Below are 15,213 nucleotides of genomic sequence, written 5' to 3'. Positions count from 1 at the left end.
AATAATCGTTGAGAGAAAGACAGAGAGCATGAGAAGGAATGGGGTTGAGGTTAACCCTATCAGATAAGGCCAGATTATGAACGATAGAGAAAATCTCCTTAGGTTTATTGGCCGCTGTTAGGATTTTACCAGAGAAATATTCTGATTTTGCCGAGATAATAGCTCTCTTATAGTTGTTTAAGAGAGACCTATATTGATCCTTCAGGGAGGGGCAATAGTTGCGCCTCCATTGACGCTCAGACTGGCGAAGAGCCAGTTTAAGAGTTTTAAGGTCGCTCGAAAACCATTTATTGGCTTCATGGAGACGACAAGCTTTAACTGTCCTGAGTGGAGCAATCCAGTCACAAGAGGTAGATAGCCAGGTGTTAATGGTGTCCACTTGAAGATCAAGGGGAAAGGCCGATAGATCCGGGGAGGTAGTCATCAAAGAGGAGTGGAGAGAGTTGAAATCTACCCGATTCCAGTTCCGCGCAGAGACATTCTTAGGCAGGGGGGACTTGTCTATGATCGCTAAATCAATGGAAAAAGAGATGAGCGAGTGATCCGACCAGGTGCAGGGGAGAATGATGGTTGGAGAAAGGGCCCGATTGGCCGACCAAATCTGGTCAAGAATGTGACCATGGGTATGGGTGCGGTCGATTATCATATGTAATTGGATTTCTGAATCAAAGTACAGGTTCACTGATCAGTTTAGCTGCTGCATTCGGTCAGCAAAGAAAAAAAGATGACACCCAGTGCATTTTGTTAACTCCCCGAGTGGAGGTTAAAAATGCAAGGACAAGTTCAACGCACTGATTTTAAAAATGGTCTTGTTCAAAATACTCACAACCTCAATTACACCTTGATAGCCTTACACTGTTCTATGGAGTTACGCAACTTGTATAAGCCAATTAGATGGCTTGAGGAGAATGCAGAGATCACAGCATTACATATTGTGATATCACAGCATGGATCATCATAGGGAAATGCATAGGTTATTCAGTCCCTCCATATATATTCTTGGGGCATATGCCTGGGGTGCAAAGCTGTAGACAATCAAGCAGGTACCATTCTTCAGGGTTTCAGCCGTATAGACTATCTGACTCTATAATGCCTCACAATTCATGGTATTGAATCATTTATATCAAATAATCACACTGAAGGGGTAGGGTCTGCTCCATTATCGGGGGCTCAGATTAGCTTAGATGACTACATTGTTAGCTTAACTTTCCCATATGATATAACAGGTGGAGCATTTGTCTCATCAACATCAGTCAATTAATTTTCTATGGCCACAGAAACAAACGTCCTGAAAGTTATAATGTCATGGCAAGTCTGACGTAAATCTGTGTAGTGATTTTTCATAGCCTGCATTACAAGGCGGGTCAATCAGTATGAATAAAGGGTCTATTTAGAAGTTCAATCAGTTGAATCGTTTAAGCCAACTTAATGTAATCTCACCCCAGCTATGGGTAGGTGGTAACTGCACAAGGGAAGGCACTTTCTAGTCAGGCCGAAATTATGGTAGAGTTGGAGTAACTCCCCTTGGAGCAACCTCTTTCTCTATTTGGAGCATTGAATATGGTGATCTGTTATAAGAGTAACTAAATAATAAACAGTCACTATTTGAGAGATATTTTGTGCCTTTGTGTCTTTTGAGGATATACTTGTTTGCATTGTAAAGAAAATGGTGGTACAATAATGATACAATGCTAATTCTATATGTACTGGATGCCCTTTGACTAATGAATGATTTTCAATACTGAATTGTAGCTTTAAAGAAGTCTAGGCTGATAGGCACTCAGCACACCGGGATCACAGCATAGTGCCCCATAGTTAAAGATGTCCATTGGCCTGTGGAGGAAATAGGGACCTGGGTAGAATTCAAGTGTGGCCGGTACAGGTAAGAGCGGTGGGGCAGTGGGGCTGGGCTGAGTCGAGGGAGCCGACTGCTGACAGAATAGGGAAAAATAAAAGAAAACAATAAATAAAACCACTTACCTTGCGCTCGCCGCGTCTCTGCGTCACAGAGTCTGCGATGCGGCAAGCACGAGGTAAGTGGTTTCCTTTTTTAAAATTTAATTTTCCCTATTCCGTCATCTCTCAACTGCCCCTGCCCCGTCCCGCCCCACTGCTCTTACCTGCACTGGCCATGACTGGTAGAATTTAGGACACATGTATAGAGTGTGTCCACTGCAGCCAGTTGGCAGACAGTGGGGATCATTTTATTCTTCATTCAGACAGTTGGAGAAAGGCAACATTTCAAAGAATGTAGGGCACCATATGCAGCACTGGTTGTTTTCTGGGTTATCATGATGAGGCTGATTCCAGTGACTGCTTGGAGGCCATCAATCCATTGTATGCTCTGCTGCTGCATCGGCAATCGGTCGGACCACGGGTATTCTGATTGGGTATGCTGTGTCTACCAAGGTGTTTTTCTTTGTTCAACAAGCGGTTGGCTTGTGTGTGCTGTGTGCACATTGGTGGCTTTCCATGAGTAGAGGGAGTCTGGGCATCTTGCTGGCTTTTGCCAGGACATTGTTGGTCCAACAAATACTCATGTGCCGCTGAGGCAGACAGTGAGACCAAGTGTACTTTGGGCTAACCCTGGGCGTAGTTTGCGTAGTCGCGCTACGCGAACCTACGAGAAGATGTTAAAGCTCTATGCAAGCTACGCATAGCTACGTGAGTGGGCGTAGTTGCTTGTCGCTCCTGTTCGCGATGCATTTTTCTTGTTCTGGAACGTGTTTTGCATGTTCACGACGCTGTTTGCATGCTCGGGGGATAGTATCTCGCAAACTTGCCCATGCGGTCACCTATGTGCGTGACCATCTAGTTTTTCAATTGTCCCGCCAATTCGCGATGCCTTATTTCCTGTTCCGGGCCGCGTATAGCGTGTTCGCGATGCGCATTTCATGTTCGGGAACGCTTTTAACTTGTTTGCGACGCTTTTTGCGTGTTCGGGGGAAAATATCGCGCAAACTTACCCACGCGGTCGTGATGGGCGCGGCCATCTTATTTTTCACTCTATGCTATGGTTCTGGGCCTGCTTTTCTATCCTCCCTCAATCTTTGCAATCCTTAGTTTTTTCAGATTTTTTTTATTTATTATCTATCTCTCTCTGTCCCTAAGTCTATATTTTGCATTTTATTTCTACTTTTACTGTGGTTTTTTAACTTTTCTACTGTTTTATATTACTTCCTTCTTTAAGCTCCTATTTCTTCCCCTAACTTTATTTTTTCCTTCTAACTTTTCTTTTCTGCCTCCTACACACCCGAGAACTATGGTGAAGGGTAGCAGTACCGGCTCCAAGGGCAAGGCGCTTGCGCCCAAGAGCCGCCTGCCTTGCGTCAGACCGTGCCCTGCAGGGGTGCAGGCCCGGCAGCTTTTTTGCGAGGCGGAGGTGGCCACTCTTGTTTTTTTTGTGCAGCGCCACCTCCCCTTGACCTTGGCAACAGGCGGCAGGCCAGGCTCCGGGTTCCCTACTCAGGAGCGTCACCACCGGTGGGCGAAGGTGCGCTGGGCAGTGTTTCGCTGCTCAGGGGTCCGGGGCACCCATAACCAGCTGGCCCACCGGTGGTCAGACATCCTGGACCGGGAGCAGGACCTGTTGGACCTGCTAGGTGTAGAGGTTGTGGGGCTTGGTGAGTAGCTAATATATAGTAGTATAAGTATTGTGTATAATTTTTTCCCGAATAACAAGGATACTACTGCTTACATTGCAGGTAAATTACGTTTCAAAATCTTCTGTGATTGTAGGACACAGGCGCTCGGCGCTACTCTTACTTGTTTGCAACTTTGAGCTCACTTGGGCTTATTATGTAAGAGTTTACTTTAGAGAACTTCAGTTACGTAACGCTATTGCTAGAGAGACTCTAGTCCTTCCTTTGTCCTCCTGTCAAATAGTGGTGGATGGATTGATAGGTTTAGTTAGCATTAGTTGATAAGTTTTTTAGCGGTCTGCGTGACGGATCATCTGTCACTGAGTGCTGCTTACCTCAATCCTTAGTAGAACCTTTTGTAGTTTGTTTAGTGAGAGATAGGCTTAGCAGTGTCAGTCACTAGCAGAACATCAGACGCAACCAACCAACAATTTGGTGTATGCACAAATTTATGCATGTGTCCTCCATCTCATCTATGCATTTTTTAGGGCTAAAATAAATGGAAATGCAGACTTAGTGAACAATTGGCCCGTCTGGAATAGGTGGGCTAGGTCAGGTGGTACTTAGGCTTAGTTAGTATTCTGGAATCAAAATGGAACACTGGATTAGTGTTCATAAATAAGTAGACGGTCTGTGAATCCTGCAAGTCAATAATACTACTAGTCGATCTGATTAGATAGGTCAATTTTATTGCAATTGTTGTTTCCTAAAATGTTTTTTGAGCGTTTAAAAAAAATATTTTATTTATTTCACAGCAATCATTAATGTTTGTCTCTTACTTTATTATGTCTTACATGATCAGCAGCACCCAGGGGCAAGAAGACGGGGTCTGAGTCGGCAGGACAACCAGAGGACCGCTCCTCTACTGAGGGCTCTGCTGCTGGCCCCAGTAAGTCCTCCAGTGGTTAATATTAACAGTTATATTTCCCTAACTTTTACTGCACCTTATTTTTTCCAAACTATTAATTCTGGTTCCACTTCCTAATTCTATTTTTAACAAAATCTTCTTTGATATTTTCTATCTGTTTCTAAATTCTGGTTATCCCTGCCTCTAAGTTCTAACTGCCTCTGCAATGGCTCTCTGTACTACTACTATTAGTCTGTCTGTAGCTAAGCTTGCCCAGTTGGCCACTCTTTATTTAAGGTTTTGAATAAAACTCAGATTGACCAATAGCTCTAGCCACTGAGTTCAGTCCTTTGGGTTGTCCTCTTCTAGTCTTCTTAATCTTGAGGCTTTGACAATTCCCACCAACAAAATGCCCAACCAGATATTTGACTATTTTTGATAGGATATAGTACATACTACTACTTTTGTGGGGATTCTGCACAGCCACATACAGAACTATGGCCAAGAAGATAGGATGTTGGTGATGGGAGGTTGGACCTTCCTCACACCTCAGTCAGAACCCACAATCCCTTGACCGACTAGCTATAGTGTCTCATTAGGTCCCCGAACCCCCACCCGAAGATACCCAATGATTACACAACCCATAACATAACACCCTTTCGCTCACTCACTTGTGTAAGGCCACCACCACACCAAATACCACAGAGTCTATGTGTAAGTTCAAAAGGGTTATTTTCAACTAACAAGCTCTAACGTTTTTCTATAATTTAGTATATTACAGCCAGCTCCAACAGCAAAATGCATAAGATTAAAACAATAAACATTGTTACAAGTGCATAGAAGACAAAAGATCTATGCGAATTCTGAGAGACCCCTTACCGTAGAACGTAGAAGTACTGGTTACATCCATCATAAGCTCTGCAAATCTCTTGTTCGTAGAAGGGAATCTTCCACCTGTTATGAGAAAAATGGTACACGTTAGATAGTATAATGCAAGCATTTCCCAGTCATGCCAAAAAGTGTAACATGTTATGGCTAAGCAATACGGACTAATCGAACTCCATAACAAAGTGGCTTGTTTTTCGACCTCTTGTACGCAACGCTCAGACAGTAGCTGTATGAGCATATGTGGGCTCAAAGGCGTCTTACTGCACAACAAGCTGGTACCATGCGCAAAAGACATGAAGCTAAAATGGTTGCATGGCTCAGGCTAACTTTGCAAAGAGTAGAGTAGACTATAATGACCCTAGGGACCATAACACTACTAGTGTCTACTGACTCTACCCTAGTACCCGATTTGGACTAGTGATGTATGTTGTATATGTATTTATTAACTTTTTTTTCAATCTTCCTAGTGAAAACAAATAAATAGGGGGAGGTGTACAGACATCTAAAAATGTGTAATGTTTTTTCTAGGCGTACTATCGAGCACCAGTGCCGGCGGGGCCAGCGGCAATGGCGATGCGGCCATTCCGGAAGGGCAGGAGATGCGGCACCTGCAGGAGCTACAAGGGGTGAGCTAGCAGCAGTGGCGGGCGGTGGTAAATTATATTCCTTGCTTAATGAAATTACACTAGCTGGAAGGGTGTTCACTTCACTCACTGTACTGTTGAGACTTAGTAAGTATGAAGTTGTAGTGAACATTACACAACGGTTGAAGAAGACACCCTTTACTTAGCATTAGCATTAGCAATAGCATTATCTGCATGAGTTGAGTAACCAATGGCCTCTTCTATCTGACTCCAACTTAGCTGTGAAAGTTTTATGGAGAAGACTAAAAGTCAGATCAGATGACCTTGATGGATGCATTGAACAAAAAGGGAAAGAAGGGTGGGAGGAGAAAGGACGGGTGAGATGTAATATGACTGGCAGAGAAGTATACTTTGGAAGCATGCATAGGTGGCTGATAGGAATCAGATGCATGGGTTGTTGAAGAATGGGTGGAAGGTGAAAGAAGATGCCTGCCTGGGTGGGCGACACAGTATGGGTGGATACTGGATAGCAAGAATCATCAGGGGTGTTTGGGTAAAACTCAAAGCCAAGGCAAGCAAGGAAGGAGTGGACCCATGGGTGGTTGTTGGTGAAACAAACTAAGGTTTGTTGAGAGATTAAGAAGAATGATAGACATTTACTTTGAATGATGGATGCCTGGATGCATTCATCATAGACAGCATAGGTGGAGACTGTCACTGGATGCAGAGTCTTAGTTTGAAGAGAATGTAAAAGAAACCGTGCCAGATTAGCAAAGCCGAGGGGAATATAAGTTGTATTTTCAGAATACAGTTGACTCACAGTAGTTTGCAAGCACATCATATATATATATATTTTGTATAGTTATCAAGCTCCTTCCTCCGACTCCGAGGACCACTCCCTACCTGTAATAATTTATTTTCGACTGTGTCAGCCAGCCAACAAAGGGTGGCCTATCTGTTGGTTACACAATCATTCAAAACAAAGTACCTAATGTAGTAGCGGTCGGTGGTGGGAGTGCTGCCAGGCGGTGACGTGGGGAGGGGGAGGGTTAGGGTGGGGGGTTGTAAACTATGGATTGCGGCCAAATACAGGTAAGTAAACAGAAAAATAAATAAAACAAATTTCGTTGAGTGCACTGCATCTCCAAATGCGATGCAGTGCGCGCAACAAAATTAGCTTTATTTATTTATATGTTTACTTACCTGTAATCGGCCGTAATCCATAGTTTACTATCCCCCACCCTGTCCCTCTCCACATCACCGCCCGGCAGCACTCCCACCAGCGACCGTTACTGACCTTATGTCCACGTCCCATATTTAAGCAATGATCATTGGGTCAGATATATAATCTGCCTTTTTGTAGTAGCCAGGGCAGGGTGAAAGTGAAATTGAGCAATTGCCCTTCATGTAACAGAGAGAGTATGGCCAGTGCCACCCGTAATAGAAAAATAGGAGCTTCCCCACCAGCAGACAGTAGTAAATAAAACTAACGTGAGTCTGAGTCATGACTCGTATGTTTGCCTTGGGTGCAAGCTTAGCTGACTGAGCTGGCATGCCGGCTACAACAAGGTTATGTAATTTCGCTAAACTAGAGATAAGAAGAAGACTGATGTACTGTGTACTGGAGTCCATAGTGTTAGTATAATGCCTGAAACTCCCACAAATGTTAGAGGCCAAGGAAGTGGGAGGATAGATACTTACCACAAATGTTATGTACTGTGCTTGCAAGTGCAACTGTGCCACTATGTGTTGAATTAATTTAGTGTTACTGTTTTGCTAAGAGTATTGGTCACAATATTCTTTTTCTTTCTTGATATAGATCCTCCTTCCCAAGAAAAACCTACAAGGAAGGAGCCACGGTCCGGCGCCGGAAACTGGAGGCCATCTGCCAAGAGTACCGGCGGCTGGTACCTCAGGTGGAGGAGGAGGAGGTGGCAGCAGCTGCAGCCTCCTCCAATGCCTCGGGCCCAGGCCAGGCCTCGCCTCCAGTGGTGTGGTGCCGCGGCCAGGCAGCCGCCCGCCACCGCACTTTAACATCCATCACTGCTGCCCTCACCCTGGATGCAACTGCAGGGCATTTCGCCGCCAGATGCACGCCTAGAGGAGCACATAGAGGAGCAGGTCAAGATCCTCGTCGACAAACACCTAAAAGCCCACCGAATCTAAGAACTATCTATGACCCCCTTGGATTGCCGCTTTCTTATTCCTTTTGTTGGTGGGTGGGAATTGGGCGTTGGGGTTTATCATTATGGACTTTGTTTGGACTTTTTCGTTTTGGACATTGGTTGGTTGGGGTTAGGGAGAGGGGTGGGTCAGGTGTGGGATAGTTAATTTTTGTTAGAGTAATACATTATATTTATACTTAAACATACGATGTTAATGTTTTGTGGGGGGTTACTGTTTTACGAATTTACGTCACATGGTTTCCTTGCTGCTGCAGGGCCGCAGCTAGTGTTTGATTTAAATAATTTGCAGATTTTGTAACGTACAAACAGATCGATGCGGTACCCCTCACTGAGTTATTTGTCCTACTAGTACTGTCAGTCTCTCCTCCTAGTCCATTATACCTCTCACCAAACTTATCTTACCTGTGATTGATGATGATTAAGTTAGGCACAGCGATGGCTGCATGGTTTCCCAAGAGAATGGAAAAGATGCCATGGCTGTGGTGGTAGTAGTAGACACTGGCAGTAGCATTTGCAACAAAAAAAAAAATTAGACAGTCACTCGCCTGAGAGAGACTGTGGGAGGAGTAGTAGAATGAAGTAAAGTACAGTACACAAGAAGACTGCCAAACAAACAATATTGCAACTGCTAAAGTAAAATAGAACATAATGGCGGCGGGGAAAGCCTAGTACAAGAAGTTACAAACTGTAGTTGTGTCGAGTCACTTAACAGAATCGTAATTCGTAACCTTTACTGCTGTGTGGTAGGATGTTGATGATGAATCCAATCAATGCCGGCAATTAATTATGATGTATTAGGTCCCTTTGGAAAAAATGTTTGCTTGTACATAGAATGAACATGGGTGGGCAAGCAGAAGAAGATCCTTCCCCTGCCTTGAAATTGAATTAGTGTTGCTTTCACTACATGTGCCCCAGCAAGCATGTGATCGATTGTTGGTGTACATTTAATGTAGTCACACCTCAATATAAATCACACAGCCCAGGGTAAGAGGGTTAGGGTTTGATGAATGGATGGGAAGGGGGGTTTGGGGAAAGGTTTGACAAAGATAAACAGTACGCATGGACACAACAAAAGCAAAACACAATCTTGGCAGACGACCATGATCTTATACAATAAATTTATAAAGGGAGAAAAAGGAAATGCATGCATGATGAAGATAACTTGATGGTTAATGAGTAGTACTTACTAACTACTACTAGACAACTAGACAGTACAGGGCAGCAGTATATTAATATGCGATTTGCCTTGCCTGTCTGCCCTCAGAGAGACCCAAATTACATGTTGTACCGGGCTTACTTTTAAAGATAGCAAAGAAAATAAAAAATTAGTTGTAGGGATCAATTAGCAAACTAACAACAACAACACACAGTCGTAATGATTGAAGAGAAAAAAGGAATCAAATTAATTAAAAGACGAATGATGAATGATACTAAAGTTACTGTATTATCCTGGTCAAATTGTGGTGTTGCATCTCGTCATTCCTCTTGGTCCTCCCTTCCACGGATGCCCCGTAGATCAATCTTGGGTGTCACTGCCTGCCTGATGCGGATTGGTAAGGTAAGTGTGAGTTGTTTCTCCCAGTATAGCACAGGGTAAAGGCCGGCCTGTAAGTGTAAATGGAAAAACAAAAGGGGTATTGAAAAATCAATTAATAAAAAAAAGCATCAATTAAGGTGGAGTGCAAGAAGAGAAGAGAGAACACTTTCAGACTGAGGCGGCTTGGATACATCTTGTCTACTCTGTTTACAGCATTAAGCTACAACAACAACAGGACAGAAAAGGCCCACGGCACCGGGCCGTGACCCAACCTCCATTTAGCTTAAATTTTGACAGAGCCTGACAAAGACATATACAGCAACCTAGCGTTTTCAAAATTTAGTGACTAAATCAATGCACCGCTGTCAGTCATACCACTACACTCGACTCCACCACTACACGGACATGTAGGTCTGCTGTGGTTCTTGTTGAATTGTTGTGTTTACCTTTTATGCCACTTCATGAAACCCAGTTATTCCATCAATCATCTCCGATCCTACTGACTGACTGCGAAGAGTATAGTATGTGGTCATCATGATCATGGTGTCCAACTCAGTCTGTAGTGTACCGAGTGAGTCCAGAATCCATATTCAAATATCCAATGGATCGCACTGCAGTAGAAGTACAACTTTGTTACTAAACAACTAGTCTGTTTCCAGCATTAAGCTGAAACAGGGCATATATACAGCAACATAGCATTTTCCAAATTAAGTAACTAAATCAACACACGGCTGTCAGTCATACCTCCTCTACTACACTTGTGACTAGTACTACTCCACTCCACCACTACACAGACATGTAGGTCTGCTGTGGTTGTTGACTTATTTACCTTTTATGCCACTTGATTTGAAAGTAAACACTTCAAGTTATTCCATCAATCATCTCCGTTCCAACTGACTGACTGCGTGCAAAGATAGTATGGTCATCATCATGGTGTGGTACATGTTGTACAACTCCAACTCAGTCTGTAGTGACTCCGATTAAGTCCATATTCCATATTGAAAAAGTGCAACAGAAATTGGCCTGCACCTGCAGTAGTAGGAGTACAATTTGGTTATTAAACAACAAGAAGGGAAACATTGACTGTCACTTGAGTCAATTTTACTTGGTAGATTAACTAGTAGAGTTCGACTTCATGCACAACATCAACACAACAAACAACAGCAATCGCTCAGAGTCAGCAAGCATCCAATGCATGCCATCATTACCTGTCTTGCTCTTCTCTTTGGCTGTCAGATCAGATGCCTAGTTCTGACAGGTGTGTGTTTTTTTAACGAGGCAGTGGCCTCATTATTACTAACCATGGACGTAGTGGGCGTAGTGGGGCTACGTGGAGCATTGTGTAGTGTGACCAAATCTACGCACACTCGCGCGCTCTGCATAGCCCCACTATGCACCGCCCGCCTCCCACCTGCCCTCCTTTTAAAATAAGTTAAACTATGATAAAAAATAAGATAAAATGCCTTACCTGCAGCGCGGCGTCCCGGGGCTCCCTCTTCCTCATTGACGGCAACTTCTTTTCACAAATGTGCATGCGCGGACGCCCGCGCATGCGCATTTCTCACGAGAAATGCACATGCGCGGGCGTCCGCACATGCGGATTTGTGAAAAGAAGTTGCCGTCAACGAGGAAGAGGGAACCCTGGGATGCCGCGCTGCAGGTAAGGCATTTTATCTTATTTTTTATCATAGTTTACCTTATTTTAAAAGGAGGGTGGGCGGGAGGCGGGCGGCGGGCGGCAGGCAGCTCTGCTTCGCCCTGGCATGTGCGTAGCGCTGCCTGCTGCGCCTACTTCATAAACCGCGAAGCAGGTAGCGCTACGTACACTCCGTGGGCGAAGCGGAGTACTACGCCCGGGGTTAATTATTACTCCACATTAATTTTGAGTGTTGTTAGTCGCTGTTTCGGTTTTCTTCTTATTCATCTGTGGCACCTTGTCGCAGTTGAAGTTGGTTCACATGGTCAGCGCTGTGATGGGCCGCGTCCTGGGTAGCGGTCATTGGTCAATTGAGTTTGCAGAAATGTCAGCAAGTTTCTTCGAAGAGTCTTGTCTTTCTCTGCCAAGTACCTTCTGTTCTGACAGTGATGAGCTTTGGATGCCTGCCGAGGCTGTAGCCTTCTGACAGTGATGCGTTTACTTTTGGATGCCTGCCCAAGTTCTGACAGTGAAGAGTTGTGGGTGCCTGCAGAGGCGGTAGCCTTCGGACAGTGATGAGTTTCGGCTCGGAAACAAAACGGAGGATAGCTATAGTCATGTTTCACTTCTTCTGGAGGGACAGTTAGAGGCAACATTTCTTGTACTATTCTCCATCCAATGTCTGGCTTGATGGAAATGCATTAGGGCGAGTCAGGAAGATGAAGCAGGACTCTGAGGAGTGGACAGTTAAATGCACAGAGGTTGTGATGGATTTGTTGTGATTTGATTTGAACCAGAACGACAGATACACACACAAATAAAGGAAAGAAGAAAGTAACAATTTGAAAGCTTAGTTGTCAGGGAAGAGGAGCTTGTCCTCAAACTCTGGTGGTTCGAACAGAAGTAGGTCATCTAACCCACTACTTCTGTTATCGAAGTCACTCTCCGCTTCCTACTGTGATTCAGGTATGTTGTACTCCGGTGGTATAAAGTGCTGATTCATTTTGATCATGGTTAACCTCTCCACGCTTTTGGGCAAGAGACTGGTCCTTTTCAAAGTTACAATGGCACCAGCAGCACTGAAAACACGCTCAGAAGAGACACTTGCGACAGGGGAAGCCAGATACTTTATCGCCAGCCTGCTGAGCACTGTCCATCGGCCTCTTTTCCCATACCAATACACCAACGAGTTTCGATCCATGAAGACCTCTGTTGGGTCATCCAGAGAGGCCTGGACTATCCGTTCAATTATCGGGGGTGCCACGATGTGCTTGGCCTCTTTTGCCTTTGTATCAGCACTGGACTTACCATACCCCTGCCGTAGAAACCAATCAGTTGCCAATTGTACTGTGGATGATCCTGTTCTTGCTGTTGAGGTTATTGGTAGTGTTGGTGTCGGTGACTGCTGGGAGGCAAACACACTGACCTCAGGCTCTGAAATAGAACTTGACTCTGGATGCCCTGTAGTACTTGTTCTGGCCTGGGGCGGGGGGCCTCTAATTACCAGCCGTTTATTTTCAAAGTCAATGGCTTGCTCAGCTATCAAAGTTTTGTACTTGGCAACATCCACTTCTGAAAAAGGAATTACTGCCTTACTGTTCAGAAATACTTTGTACCGTGGATCCAAAATTGTGGCAGTAATGTAATGTGGATGTGACACAATTTTATTTTGAATCCTTGTATTTTCAGATAAGCGAACGGCTAAGGAGTCCGCCAAATAATATGCGTCTTGTTTGTCATCCACACCTGCGTACGTTTCAGACACCTCCTTCAGCTGTTGCTCTAGCATGTGCAACAATGGGATAGCTTGGCCCATAGTACAGTCCTCCCTGCTGACTTCACGTGTGAAGACCTCAAAAGGAAGTAGCATCTCTGTCAGGCATTTAACGAGGTGCCATTGGCCCATCTAAATGGTCATGCCTCTCACAGTAGGATCCCCGAATCTTTGCATGACATAAGCATTGAGTGGTATGTACTAGGGGGGGGGGGGGGGCGGAATTTGCGAAAGTGACTTTCGCAAGTTATCGCGAAAATGTTAAAAATCTCCGCAAACAGGCGGAATTATCGCGAAGATGCGGAAGTTTTTTTCCCGCCCGTTTGCGGTATTTTCTACGTGGTCGCGGCTCGCCAACTTACCCATGCGGTTGCTCGTGGGCGCGGCCATCTTGTTTTGACTCTTTTCGCGGTGCATGATCGCGAGAAGAAAGAAGTGATCGCGTGACCAATGACATTAATGCGGGCGTGAACTGTCGCGAGACAGCGCGAATGGCTACCAACAATCCAACATCTCATGGAGAACGCGACCGGATCGGGAAAACTTGTCGGCGAACGCGGGGATTCAGGTAAGGCGATCGCGCGCGCGCGAGAATGTATTATTTTACAGCGCGAGCAAGAAACAAATTATCGCTAAGCTGCAGAATGCAGAAATTTTGACATTGTCGCGCTCTCCGCGGAACGCGAAAATGTCAAAATATCGCAATTTCCGCGAGCAGAACGGAAATTTAGCCCAGGCCTAGTATGTACTGCTCAAACAGACGATCAAGCATGTAATAAGTTGAGTTCCAACGTGTTGGGACCTCCTGGATGAGTACTTTGACTGGCCTTTTATGCTCACGTTGAATGACCCTCAGCTGCTTTCGGGCTTTAAAAGAATGGATGAAATGTGTGCATATTCTTCTGCAGGAGGCCAGTAAGTTGCTGACTTTGTATTCATTTTTCAGAAAGTCTTGAACAACAGTGTTAATGCAGTGTGCCAAACACGGGACCCTGAAATAGTCACCATCTTTCATGGCCCTAACTATTTTACTGCCATTGTCCGTGGCAACAAAACCAATGCTAAGCCCTCTTGGGCACAGCCACTCAAAGACCTTGCTGTTAAACTCATCCAAAATGTTTGCAGCACTATGAGATTTCGCCATGGCAAACATGGCTACGGTTGAATGTTTGTGAGTGGCATGAATAATCTCAGCAGCGTCAACACCAGCAGATATCTGTTCTCTAACCCCCACAAAAGAGATCCAGTGTGCAGTGATCCACATGTAATCAATGGCTTGGCAACTGGTCCACATGTCTGTTGTCAGGTGGATACTCTGAACAGCACTCTGCTTCAAGGCGTTTCCAAGCAATTCCAGCACGTCGTAATGTAGTGCTGGAACAGCAACTCTGGCAAAATAGTAGCAGCTGGGAACCTGCCATTTTGGGCAGATGGCTGTCACAAATTCCAGAAAACCCACCCCTTCAACAAAAGAAAAAGGGAGAAGGTCCAGTGCTAACATTTTAGCCAGCTTTGCATTGTACAAACGTGCTATTGGATGGTTGCGTTCGTACTGCCCCTCCCCCAAAAACATGCTCATAATGGTAGGCTGCATGGTTTTCCTTTCTCTTAAGCTCCACAACGCACTTTTTTTCATTGCGGTACTCCATGCTGTCTCAGGCTGACTCTTACTCTTGAGCCACTGAGATGTTGCTGAGGGTGTGGGCGATAACACTGCACTGCTGGGGACAGGGGTACTTTGTGTATCAGTGCCAGAGAGAATGTCTCCCTGTCCCTTCTCTTCCACCGTGATTGGATCTTCTACTCGTTTATCCCCACCAACAGCAATGGTTGCAGTTTTTATGCCGCGAAGGTGGTCCTCCCAGTCGATCAAGTGGTGTTTTTTTCAGATGGGTTATTTGGCCTCAGGTGCCATAGTTTATACCAAGCTTACCCCGACTAACAGAGGTATTACAAATGGAGCATATAGCAATGTTCTCCTTCTTTTCGCTAACCGTAAAGAAGTCCCAGACTGGGGAGCTTAACTTTTGTCTCCTGCTGGAGGTGCCACTTCCAATGCCGGATGAATTGAAGGGTGTGCTTTGAATTTGACTCTGTGCTGTACCACTACCTACTTCTAC

The 15,213-nt window shown here is 44.9% G+C and overlaps 1 protein-coding gene across 1 annotated transcript in view; it reads left to right on the top strand.

Annotated features, from left to right (window-relative positions):
• LOC146799185 (uncharacterized) overlaps positions 1-9,495 on the top strand; it is a 57,832-nt gene extending 48,337 nt beyond the window's left edge. Inside the window, exons 2-4 of the mRNA XM_085628056.1 lie at positions 4,444-4,530; positions 5,905-6,002; positions 7,780-9,495. Of these exons, the coding sequence (XP_085484182.1) occupies positions 5,944-6,002; positions 7,780-8,287 (567 nt within the window). The 5' untranslated portion in view covers positions 4,444-4,530; positions 5,905-5,943 and the 3' untranslated portion in view covers positions 8,288-9,495. The remainder of the gene's footprint in view (positions 1-4,443; positions 4,531-5,904; positions 6,003-7,779) is intronic.
• The last annotated feature ends 5,718 nt before the right edge of the window (positions 9,496-15,213 follow it).

Source organism: Triturus cristatus, chromosome 9 (assembly GCF_964204655.1).
Source record: "Triturus cristatus chromosome 9, aTriCri1.1, whole genome shotgun sequence".
In the NCBI taxonomy this organism is placed as follows: domain Eukaryota; kingdom Metazoa; phylum Chordata; class Amphibia; order Caudata; family Salamandridae; genus Triturus; species Triturus cristatus.
This window is presented reverse-complemented; position numbering and strand designations above follow the sequence as displayed.